Source organism: Lethenteron reissneri, chromosome 64, assembly GCF_015708825.2.
Source record: "Lethenteron reissneri isolate LAM-NWPU_2019-01 chromosome 64, ASM1570882v1, whole genome shotgun sequence".
NCBI classification, from domain to species: Eukaryota; Metazoa; Chordata; class Hyperoartia; order Petromyzontiformes; family Petromyzontidae; genus Lethenteron; species Lethenteron reissneri.
Genome location: NC_083842.1, coordinates 6,645,899 through 6,658,761, shown reverse-complemented (window position 1 = coordinate 6,658,761; position 12,863 = coordinate 6,645,899). Strand labels below are relative to the sequence as shown.

General features: G+C 41.3%; 1 protein-coding gene across 1 annotated transcript in view; it reads right to left on the bottom strand.

Moving 5' to 3' along the window:
• LOC133358997 (uncharacterized) overlaps positions 1 to 12,863 on the bottom strand; it is an 89,595-nt gene that overhangs the window by 55,737 nt on the left and 20,995 nt on the right. Inside the window, exons 7-10 of the mRNA XM_061577373.1 lie at positions 10,873 to 11,017; positions 8,503 to 8,655; positions 4,445 to 4,540; positions 588 to 850 (exon numbers count right to left, since the gene is read on the bottom strand). Of these exons, the coding sequence (XP_061433357.1) occupies positions 588 to 850; positions 4,445 to 4,540; positions 8,503 to 8,655; positions 10,873 to 11,017 (657 nt within the window). The remainder of the gene's footprint in view (positions 1 to 587; positions 851 to 4,444; positions 4,541 to 8,502; positions 8,656 to 10,872; positions 11,018 to 12,863) is intronic.

Sequence of the window (12,863 nt, the reverse complement as noted above, 5' to 3'; positions counted from 1 at the left end):
ATTTTTATTTTAATTTTATTTTCATTTTACTTTTATTATTTTTTTTTATTTTAAATTTTTACCTACGTGACTTTACCGCAAAAACCTAAGAATATGAAGGCTTGCTGGAATCAATGCTGGTGAACTTCCGATCGTATAGGCTATCTTCATGATATGGGTCCAAGTTCGACGAAATATAATATAATACATAACTCAGCGTCGTTGTGGAGAATATACATAAAATACATAAGCAGACAATGTCTCTATATATTTGTCTCTCCACAACCAAAATAACACTTTCTTACACAACTCATGAGATGATTCAAGCAAGCCTGACTACTGTTAAGACTCTGTATGTCGAAACTGGTGCATAGTTTGATTGTACAGTATGTGAATAAATGCTGCTGTAATTATACACTCGAAGAAGACCATGTGGCTGATTGGTTTGTGCAAGATATACTTTACATTTTATGTGGGGAGAGATATTGAAATACGATATTGTCTGCCTGTATATTTTGTTGTAGTAATCGGCAGTGCATTGAAATGAAAGAGAAAACATAAATAAATGAGTCAAGAAATCAAGAGAGAAGCCAACGATGGAAAAATACCTGCAGTGTTATCGTGGTGACTTGAGAAACTGTTGGAAATACTCGACCAAAGGTGTCATTTCTCGAGTCCTTCCCGCTGACATACACAGAGAACTGCTCCTCTGGGAGGGAGTCAATTTTTCCAATATAGTCTCCTGGGCTTGTGTCGTTCAGCAGGATCGTTTGGAGAGGTCGACCATCAGGTGATAGCAGTGTCAGTGTCTCAGCAACAGCACTGCTGGCGTCTTCACCTGTAATGGTGACTTCCACCAGGAGTGGTACGCCTGCAAACCCATCATGATCCTCATCAAACATCACCACTCACCATTACCCACTAACCAGAAACTGGCCATCACTTTCTGTGCCGAAGAGGTCCACCACGAGAAGTACCTGAAATATCTCGGTGTAACTCTCGACAGGAATGTCACCTTCTGCGAACACCTGCAGAATATTGCTGTAAAAAAATCACGAGTTAACCTCGTGCATAAACTGGCCGGAACGACATGGGGCGCAAACGCAACAATGCTCCGGACGGCCACCACAGCATTAGTCTTCTCTGCGGCAGAATTTTTGCACCCCAGCCTGGAACAAAAGCATGCACCCATAGCTGGTGGATACACAGCAAAATGCAACCATGAGGATCATCTCAGGGACGCTAAAGAGCACACCACTGCTGTTGGTTGTGGTCCTCGCAAACATCGCTCCTCCGCAGCTCTGTCGCGATGCCGTGTGCGTGAGTGAGTACCGTGAGGCCATTGGAAATCCAAACCTCCCAATAAACAAGGGTATTTTTTGTGCCACCACCGCACAGGCTCAAATCCAGAAAACCTTTCTGTCAATATGCAAAGAACCTCAATGACGATGACAAGACCACCAAAGCACGATGAAGGGAAGACTGGGCGAACACCAACCTGCTGCAAAAATCCACTGTCAGCATCCTCCAACCTGGATCTGACCTAACAAAGACGATCTGGTCCTATTTGAATCGGATCGGGACACTCCATGGAAGATGTGCACACTTTCTCCATGAATGAAAAATTAAAAAAATCATTTTGTGACTGTGGTGCAACATCTCAGACCGTTCAACATATCGTGAACGACTGCCCAATCAGATAATATAACGGCAACCTGAAACAAATATACGCAGCTACTCCTGAAGCAGCCGAATGGATATCAAATATAAACATCAATTTGTAATCTGTTGCAATCCCCAAAAAATGCCATAAGAAAGAAGAAGACCCACCATCACCCATCACTCACAAACTTATGTTTATCACTCAAATCTACTAAACCACAATTACTACACCATTCCCATTATCACTCACCATCACCAACCCTCACCTTCACCCATGACATAGCAACTAACACTCATTATTCAACTCGACATCACCATCATCACTCACCATCACAACCAACACTCACCATTACTCACCAAAATCCATCACGTACCAACCACCACTCATTATTCAACTCGAGACTATTCATCACTCACGATCACGAACCAATACTCACAATTACTCACCATTGCTCATCAACTGCTGCACATCATGATGGTCAAGCATCGCGCGTTTTCAGATGCACATCTGCTGCTGTCTGGAATGCTCCTCCTTCCGAAACAAGGAAGCCACTGGAGCTATCCACTTTTAAATCCAAATTGAAAACTATTTGTTTTAGAACTGCTCTTTGTTTAGTTTGTTGTCCATTCCCCACACCTTCGATTAGCACGCTTGGCTTTGTATGGTGCAAACGAAGTTGACATACATACACCATTCAACTACAAACCACCATCCTCAATCATAATCACTAACCATTACCAACCAACATTCACCACTCATCACTCGGGACCAGCACACCAACCACTACCACAACACCATCGTTTTATTTACCATATGCTTAATTTTTTTTTACACTTAATGTTTTGGATATTTGTTTACAAGGGGTTAGTTTTTTTAAAACAGCTAGAATAATGGGGGTATTGAGAATGTTTTTATTAGTAAGTACTCGATTGGAAAATACTCTGCAACGTTCTCTCAACACAGCATTATTAACTTGTAAGGCAGTTCAACTCACCGTACTCATTGGATTCACTCCTCAATGGACTCAAATGATGCAGGCTACTCAGTGTTATGCTGTAGGAGTGGTGGTGTAAGGGCCTGTCGAGTTGGTAAGAGACGAGCAGTAAGTAGCCTATGTGATAGAGCCGGGATTGGCTCACCTTTAATGACGGTCAGAATTTGGGACGGGTGCACAGCACTGTCAAGCTAAACAAAATAACTCACAATATATGGAGGGAAGCATTATAATGCAGAGATGTGTCATGGCCAAACAACGATATCCTTGGGCGTGAGTTTTCCAAGAGCAGTTATGGAACAGGAATCAAGACAAAAAATAATAATACGGTATACAGAACCAATTACAATCGATGCTAATGATGAACCCATGCTCGAACCCATTGATTAAGCTGTACATCAACCCGTCCTCTGGCCCGTGCTGGAACACATGCTCCTAATCCCAACCGTTACCCTAGCCCTAACCTTGACCATAACTGGGTTTGTGGGTTTGAGGTGTTGTGCTCCTTAGTAATCGATATAACGTTTTGTATGCGGCGATTGAGGAATCACCACTCTATATTGGTTGCTAATTTCCAGGAAATAGTTTTCGTAGACTAGATTTGCCATTTGCATGTGTAGTGTCCTCCTTTTGCTCGGCGTGTAGTGTGCAGCGCACACACTCAGTCAGAGACGAGGTAGTTGCAGGGGGCACCATCTCTCTCTTTATTATCTCTATCTCGTTCACACCACCAACTACGGCCTCCTCTCTCACGACCACGCTGCCATACAACCCGCCCCAGACAAGACTCCGCCCGCTTTGCACCGATGGCATCGACCAAGACAGCCAATTACTGTTTGGCCGCGCAATGATCGGGCAAAGGTGGCAGTGATGAAGGCGGCGACGATAGCGACGAGGAGACGAGTCCACTCCCCGAACCGGCAGCCCGGAGCTCTAGCTCTCCGCTTATATTATACTCAATGCGGCTTGGCTCCTCCCTAGCCGCGCCTCCCTTCTTGAACCCACCAGAGGGTTCCAGGCACCTCCCTACGAGGTCTACCATGACCCTTGCCCCAGTTCCTCCACCCTGCCGGCACACCCGTGTGAATATGCTCAACGGTGTGTGTGCTAACTGTCTACCGCAGTTGCTACTGTTGGACAGCAGTCGGTGCTGTGTCACTACACATGCATGATATACGTCCTTAATTAGTGGTCTCATTCCATCGCGCCACAGCGCCGATGATCACTTGCACACATATAGGGTGCATGATGGAGTAGTGCCATCTCGAAGGTTTAGGTGTTTAGGTATACTTTACAAGTGTCTGCACGCACCACTACCGGCACATTTAGGTTTAGGGCCGCTTCTTAAGGCAATAAATTGACGAGGTAGAGCATGTCCATCACCACTAAACATTATATATTTGTTATTTTACCAAGGCCTACTGACTTGAAAAGCTATTTTTCAGAAGCGAACAGGCCACAAATGACAGCTCATCAAAGTGGCTTACCACGTAGAAATTTAGAGCAAATTATCTAAACACGTGTCGATTCTAAATGTGGAGGGAAAAACTGGAGGACCTGGATAAAAATCCACGCACCTACAAGGAGACCATGCAAACTCCAAATATACAGACATCAGTGTTGGAATCGAACCCACGACCTCCTGTATATCAGGTGAGGCAGTTTACATCTCCCCACCAATCTATCAAGAATCACAGTTAAGAACATCACCCTGATATGGACTACAGGCAGCCCATGAAGTGGAGACTCGAGCCGGAAGTATCAAGAAAGAGTCGATTAGTGCTTTTTTATGAGTTGTGACAACTGACCTGCTGATGGTCTATTCGTGATAACCCTTATGCCGGGGTGCGGTCCAACATCATCTTCAACTCCAAATTTGTAGATGAAATTCAAGGAACTTTGTCCTGAAAGCATGAGCAGAGCATATTTAGAATTGTAGGCCTATTGACATTGATAATATAGCTGTCCCATGCATGGCCACCTTTGTCTCCCCAGTACTGACGTTCACACATCACACCAGATATTAATTTAAAGCTAAAATGTGTGAATGCCCAAGACCAGCTTCTGATAGTAATCACTGCTGATATTAGCCATGGCTGGCAATTGAGCTCAGGTTGCTGGGATATTAACATCGTACTGATCACAGTACCACCCTGCACACACAAGTTGATTTGTAGTGATATATAGATGTATGTGTCAGGAGCACAATGCACTATTTTAACCAGGCAGTTGTATATACAATATAAAGATAACTGGTGCAGGGCCGGATTAAGGTTCTTGTAGGCAATAGGCACTTCTGTTTTGTAGGCCCTTAGTGATAACTTTCTACAATTGGTACTGCCTATGTTACTACCGTCACTGTCACTCAATTATTTCATGCATACTTCTTCCAGGCACTGGACAGATGTCGTTACTGATAAGTGTATTATTTAGTCTGTGCCCTACTTCAATGGAAGCGCACTGTGTGCCGCAGATAAGCAGATTTAAATTGAAATTATTGAATAAAAAAACATGCTAAGCTTAAAAATATTAAAAGGGAAAATGTATTGAACGATGATTACCATATCGGATGACACAACTTAAAAAGGATGCCGTTCATTTTCGTCGATAACATATTCAATGTTTTGACAGGACGACTGCATGGCGAGCGCTATAATTGCTTTACTTTTTGCTTAAAGATCTGACTTGTTATTTTAGGTGTAATATGCCTCACAAAAAGTCAACCACTGCTATGAAATTTCAACCAGCAGCCAACAAATTAAATAGGAAAAAGATTAAAAAAATATGAGTTTCTATTCAAGAATACCAAATTTTGTCAAAATGACTACATTGAAAAACAAGTTCCCATAATCCCCCAGTTTACCTTATATATTATCATTGCAGAAGTGGCTGTTATTTTAGGCTAAATTAGAAAAATAAATTGCACTTAACCCTTAGGTCTATACTTAATATAATTATATGATCAATGAATGTTTTCCTTTCTTAGTAGTCTCTGTCTTGTATTCCTGTTTGGTCAAGCTGTTCAGAGATGTTATTGGCTTCTTGCTTTGTGTATTAAAATAATTCACTCCTGTGTAATTTCTTACAATGAAATGTTGCCAAATTTTCGAGAATTTTGTACATTTTTATATATGCACGAAAGAGGAAGTAATTTGCTGATGGGATTGTTCGAAAAACCCAATTTGAAGATGTTTTTGCTAATTTTGCCATGAAAAAATCTCACCAAGTTAATCTGTGTTGATACAGTAAATCTAGCTGTGACGGTCCCACCTGATGACGGAGACTTGTGTTGCCTCCGAAACGTCGTGATTTATTATTTTATTTCTATTATTACTTTTATTAATTTTAATTTTATTTTTTACCTACGTGACTTTACCGAAAAAACCTAAGAGTATGAATCCTTGCAGTCACGAAAGCTTCAAATCTAGAATTAATCTGTGTTAATTTCTCTCATCTTTTGAAAAAAAAGATTAACATTTACATGACTCTGCCTCTTTGTATATACAATGTGCCTATCCTTGCTATATAAATATATTTATTGAAGATATCTTGGTTACATTTTTTATCAGACAAAAAAAAACGTTACATTTTTTTGAAGGCCCTTTACCTTTCGTAGGCCAGCGGCACAGTGCCTTCTGTGCCAATTGGATAATAGGCCCTGAATTGGTGGCATATAGTTTATGAGTCAGAAGGGTTTAGAGCTGGATTAGTATGTGCATGGATCTGAAGGAGGTAAAACCGGACAGATTTAGATTGGGGTGAGGGGCCAATGGGCATGGCTTATTGGGTGTACAGGTTTCTCTCACTTTATGCGGGTTCGGTGTGCCATTTCGCGTATATGCGGCTAACCTATGTCTAGCCAAAATTCTCTTTACAGTATGTGGTTTAAATTTACTCATGCGTCTATGCAGTCGTACGTGGGACATTGTGTACTGTATGCGCTGCTTCGCAGGTAGCTGTCTCGTGTGTTTTTCTTTGTGCGCCATTTTTCTGGAATGCATCTTCCACTTAATGCAAGGAAAACCTGTATCAGGAGAGTTGTCAAGCTAGGAGGCAGGATGGCTGCTCCTCTCCGACTGGCAACTGTGGGCACGGTTACAGCTTACCAGCAAGACCAACCAGAGCAGCGCTTCAGCAAACAAGGAGACCTTCCATCCCAAGCCATGAGTCTGCCTACTTTTCTCTTGATCGTGGTAAACTCATGTAATATGGCACATAGAGAGAGTGATAGTTGACAGTGGGGTTGTTCATTGTAACAAATCAGACTTGCATACTTCCCATAATTCCACAGCCAGTGGCAGGTCGCATGCTAATTGGTCCCACCATGGAGCTTTTAACTATGGTGGTGAAATAGAGTATGATGCTGTAAAACCTATAGTACTGTGTGCCAAATGAGGTTAACTGTATGGTGAGTTTGGTGTGCAATTCCATGACACTGACTGTCCATATCCATACGTGGTAGTGAGGAGTGTGCAAGTTAACTGATAGGGAGTCTCACAGTGACAAGGGCAGAGGGCCATTGAGGGTGACTGATTATCAGCATTGTCTGAAGCCCAGTGCCATGCTGTAAATGATGTGGCACTGTAGATAATACTGTCAACTTATTACGAGTAAATGAAGTGCAGTATGGCTGTGAGAGCATAGGAACAATATAATGTCCTTGATGTTGTTTGTTGCTGTGTGGTGTGTGACCACTGGCACAGAAGGTTATGTGCAAATACATTAAATGAATTGGTGTCAGGAGCACTGACCCTACTGTTTATAGGTTTGACGTGGTGACATTGCGGTGACATATAAATATTGTTTATTGGCTTTGTCACATTGTTTAGACTCGGTTAAATTTAGACAAGGTGGTATTGTTTTTCATTGCTATTGGGTGTTTTTTTTTACTAATTGTGTGATACATGTAGCATTACATAATAATATCCCTTAGATTATGACGAGAGTGGAAATAAATCACTCAAACCTTTAAAAGTGTCTGCTTCCCAGTTTGTGTCCTCACTGTTGGGCATACTGTCAGTGTCCTACGCCCTAAGCCACGCAGGTGAATCCATATCTAATTCATCCCGGGTGCTCACTCCAAGATGTGAGTTCACCCAAGTACAGGCAGTCCACGCTTTTACGACACAATGTGTTCATAAATCGGACCCTATTTTCCAATTGACAGTATAATCAGTAGAAACATCACTTGCCGGTGTGTTCTTACTTTAATAAGCCATTTTTAATAGGGGTTTAAAGGTCTAAAGCCACAAAAACACTTGAGAATAGCTAAAGCTCTGGGCCAATTAACATCAGAAACCAGTCTCAGTTTTGTTGCCAGAAAAAAAGGGGGAAAAACCTATTATTATATTTTGCTACTGGCAAAGGAGGCCTCATGATGTAAATGTTTACCCCGAGCCCTCATTACTCTGCTAGTGCGTTGTCTTAAGAGTTGTGTGCTTTTTGGCGTCATCTGGTCGAACACCATATAAGACTAGGCTCTAAGGAAAGATGTCTCTGGTGTGGACCAATCAATTTCAAGGACAATGCATACATTATCAGAGCGTGTTTTTGTTTGCATTCTGACCGCAGGTATTGTGGTTAATGCAAACAGGATTCCTTGTTAAAGGTTTCAGTTTTGTTGCCAGAAAAAACCTATTATTACAGATTGACTCTGTTCATATGTGTTCAGAGTCATGTCGGAAGATGCTTTGTAAATCAAGTTTCTGTGTCGTAAATTGGTCCGTGGTGGCATATAAACATCGTAAATGTGGATCGTTAATCGGACCATTGTATTCATGACAATATCATGCACGTACGTGGGTGTATGCAAATATTTCCACGCACAACCACACACGTCATCTAAAAACATTATATATTTTTTTACCGATGATACGTAAACTAGAAAGTCCCGCTGACGTGATTTGAATTTGCCAAATTCCAGTCACTTTTGGCTCCCTCAATTGCATGATGAAGTTGTTTCCAGATATTTGCGTCGATAAAAGGGTAGTATTTCCTGCAACAGCATCATCCCTTGTACCTGATGGAACAAAAATATGAAGACATTCACATGCACCACACAAGGATTGATTAGATTATTGGGGTATGGCACATTTTAAAGAAGATGCAACCCAGGCAAGACAGCTATTCAAAATGGCTTGGGTTGTTTTTCTAACTACCTTTAGGATGTTTGATAAGTTGATTTCATTTTCCTCATTCACTCTAAATGCCAAAGGCATTGATTGATCAGTCTACACTCACTGTTTCACAGTCACTCAATTCTAGCAATTTGTTGTTATATACTTTGTTTAATCGTTATGTATTTATTTTCACTGATTTACACACCTTGCCTTTACTTTGCAACCTATCGGTTTTTGTATTGTTTTTTTTTAACATTCTGACCTGCCTCTACTGGACATATGTGAAAAAGAGCTTCATAGCTCATTGGATTGCTCCAGTCTAAATAAACATTCTGATTCAATTGCAGTTCAGAGGTTTCTCTGTCGCTGCAGATTGACTGTTTATCCTCATCCACATTGCATTCAATCACCATAATGAAGGACTCAACATTTATGCTTCTCCTTCTATCCTCATCCTGCTTGCTCAACTCACATCATATCTTCCCCCATATTCCTATAACCTTCATCAATTCAATGAACATGATAATGTCTATCTCATTAGCACTTTCTTGTTAATCTATTGGCATTATAGGCCTGAGGCCTGTGCCCAGCATACCTACATTGTTTGCCCCAAACTGTCTGGGATGAATTTGCAATCTTGTAAATGAGTTTACTTGTAAGTTACACGGTAGAGCACTCCCATACGTTTTAATACACCAATGAAAGTTTAATCATCAGGAAACTATGACGCCAATGATCATAATGTTTACGGTTTAACTGCATTACCAAACCTTTGAATGTATGTAGGACAGCATGGGATAGCAAGCTTAGGTGTTGTCTACTACAAGAACTGCTTGTTTTTGGGTTGTACCTTCCTTCAAGCCTTTAAGTTAGTGGAGGCAAAAATCATAGGTGTCCTTAGTCTCAAAGATGATATACAACACACACACATATCTCCCCAATGTACAACCACTGTTGAATTTCCTAAAATAATAATTCATCGACAGAGAAGGTTGATGGGCCAAGATAGCCTTCGAATTGAGAGTTAAGTATTCTGCCATGCATGGGATGACAATCGGGATGTACACTTCATAAGTCTATGGGTTAAATATTATTTTCGTACAATTGTATCCTGATTGTTCTATTGGCATCATGTCGTTTGATGAAGTATTGATTCTAATCTCTCTCAAACCAGTTTAACTCTTCATGTTATAAAGAACCGTCCACAGAAGCAGATATTACATAGCTACCTCTGATACTATTTCCAGTAACCACTGTTCTACACAATATGAGGCAGCACTTCCCCACCCTGAGGTTAATATTTATCAGATGACAGTAAACCCGATCTTTGTTTGGGGGGGGGGGGTGTAGTCATGATTGACCAGGCTGTGAACATCACTAGAGAAGCTCGTTTAATCACAGGCGATTGCCTGGATTTGAACGCAGTATTTAAGCAGTGCTCAGACTTCTGAGCCACCTGACCACCTGCAGAGAACATATACTTTTAAAGAAAGAAACGCAAACACAATGCAAACAACTCCTATCTGGTGGTTACACACTTAGACTGTGTGTCCAGGGCTGTCCCACCTTAGAGAAGCATTGCTGGAGAGGGTAAAATAGACTCAAATGTTACAGTAAAGCAATAATATTAGTATGGCACTCCAGTGACATCACTCCCACATAACTCACATATGGTGTAATAGGGTAAAAATCCATCCTCCAATAATGCGTGCATCCTAATATTCGTGACGTTCTGGAAACTCCTGTGATTCACGCGGCATTTTATTTGTGGGTATATATCTATATGGAGACTGGGAGGGGCCGTTCCGGGGTCTTTTTTGCTCAGCTGTTCTTAGGCGTAAGGAAAATATACCTAAATACAGCCCTGCTTTCATATAATTTGATTTTCATTCATTGGGTAAACTTTATTAGGTTAAAAGTGACTGGGTGGTGCATAGCTAAGCCTATGAATGCCTCAGTTCACGAATGCAATGCACTTATATTAAGGAATGCATTTTAAAATAATCAACACCCTGTCCATTTGAAGGGCTGTTTACCAGCTTGTATTATCCAAGGAAACTTATGATGCAAACTACTGCAATCAATTACTACAATAATGTAAGCATTGATGGACGTACCTGATGGATCTGAAATTGTAATGTTGGTCAAAGTGTAGAGGGCCCCAGTATAAAAAATGACAATGTTGCTCGTGGAACTGTCAACTGGAAATCTGAAGACGGTGCTGTTGGTTGTATCAACATCACGGACATTTAAAATGTTAACCTGAAATGGCGAAACAGAAATTAGTTAAGCATTAATTTGGTTATATTGTAGAAACTCAGGTGGAGTGGAGGATCAATTCACTATTAACCCAGCGATACCTAGTTCAATTCCTGGCCATGGCAAACAATGTCGATTCATATTTGAAATGGTCCTGGATTCGCCCCACCCCTTTAGCAGCCTGCAATGACCAGCGTGGTGAAGTATGCTCAAACAACCACATCACCCCACTTCATCCAGCAGTGCATCGGCAATAGAACGTAAATTAGCATTACCACTGTCTTATAAAACTGTAACTTAACATGACAATAGGGTTTTCCCCTTTCTGGCAATAAAACAGGTATTCTTTGGGTCTTTCGGTAAAGTTACGTAGATAGGTTCAAAGAAAATAACAAAAATAACAAAAACACTACGACGTTTTGATCGCAACGCAAGTGGTCATCATCAGGAGGAAAAAAGAAAGGAAAGCTGCTGAGGCAGACTGTTTTGAAGGTTTGAAATGGGTGTAGCCCAAGGGTCATAAACGAAGTGGGTGGGACTATTGATGTTAATGTGAGAGACATTAGCATGTTAATGTAAGATCGGAGGACGACCTCCACGACGAGCACGCAGAGGTGGCTATTTTAACGTGAGAGAAATTAACATGTAATGTAAGATCGCAGAGCCACATCCATGTCGGCGCACGGGGTGGCTGAGAAATTTAACCTGTTAATGTAAAATCAGAGAGCTTCAAATATCAACTAACATTGGAAGGTAGAATGGAAACATCACAACCAGTTATGACTTAAACTGGTTAATAAAGTTATTCCAATGATTGCTCAGTTTGTACCCATCTTCTCGGTTAAAATTGTTTCTGTGTCTATAAATATGGATGGCTTCATGAACTAATCTTTGTGGATAGCCAGTGGGTTTGCAAAGTACCTTCAGCTTGGAGAACTTAATTTCATGTGAGCCCACCGCATTAAAACAATGATCAGCCACGGCCGAGGTGTTGGTCCTACCGTGTTTCAGACCTGCCTAATGGTCACGAACACAGTCCGAGACATGTCGCTTAGATTCCCCAATGTAACTACTGCCGCAGACAAAGCTTAGTTTGTAGACGCCGGGGTATTGCATGTCAGGGATCACATCCTTCACAGATGGGATCAGATCACGAATGTTATGTACTGTGTAAAATCGAACCTGGATCTTTTGTTTGTTCGTGATTTTAGTAATGTTTTTGGTGACCCCTGCTATGTATGGCAAGGTGATGGTTTTCATCGGGTCCTCAGATGGTTCTTTCCCAACGGTTGGGGTGATAGCTTTACGGATTGTGTAGTCTGAATATCCATTCATTTTGAGAGCTTGGTGTACATGTTCCAGTTCACTGACTATGTGTTGATGGTCAGAAATACATCGAGCTCTATGGTGTAGAGTTTTGATGAGGGAATTCTTCTCTTTTTTAATTGAGAACGCTAAAAGCGCTCATCCTTACTGATGTTGATAATAGGTGTCTTTGCGTTTTTGAGGATTGCTGCGATTTTCGATCTTGCCACGTTTGCAGTAATGTGTCCCAGACCCTTAAGGGCTATGTCGACCTGGGAAATGATATCAAGAACTGGGATATGTTTAGGGGTGACTGTGATATTCAACCCTTTGTGTATAACCGAATTTATGCTGTCGGAAATTGGACTGTTACTCTGATTGATAACAATCTTACATATCTAACTTTTTGATGTGTGGCTCTGGCTTATTCTTGGAAAGGAGGATGAACTGGGAAATCAGGTTATCTTTGCATTTAGCTGACATTGAGGCGGCTGAAGACGCTATCATGTTATCTACATGTTCCCAATCAAATATAGACATTTTT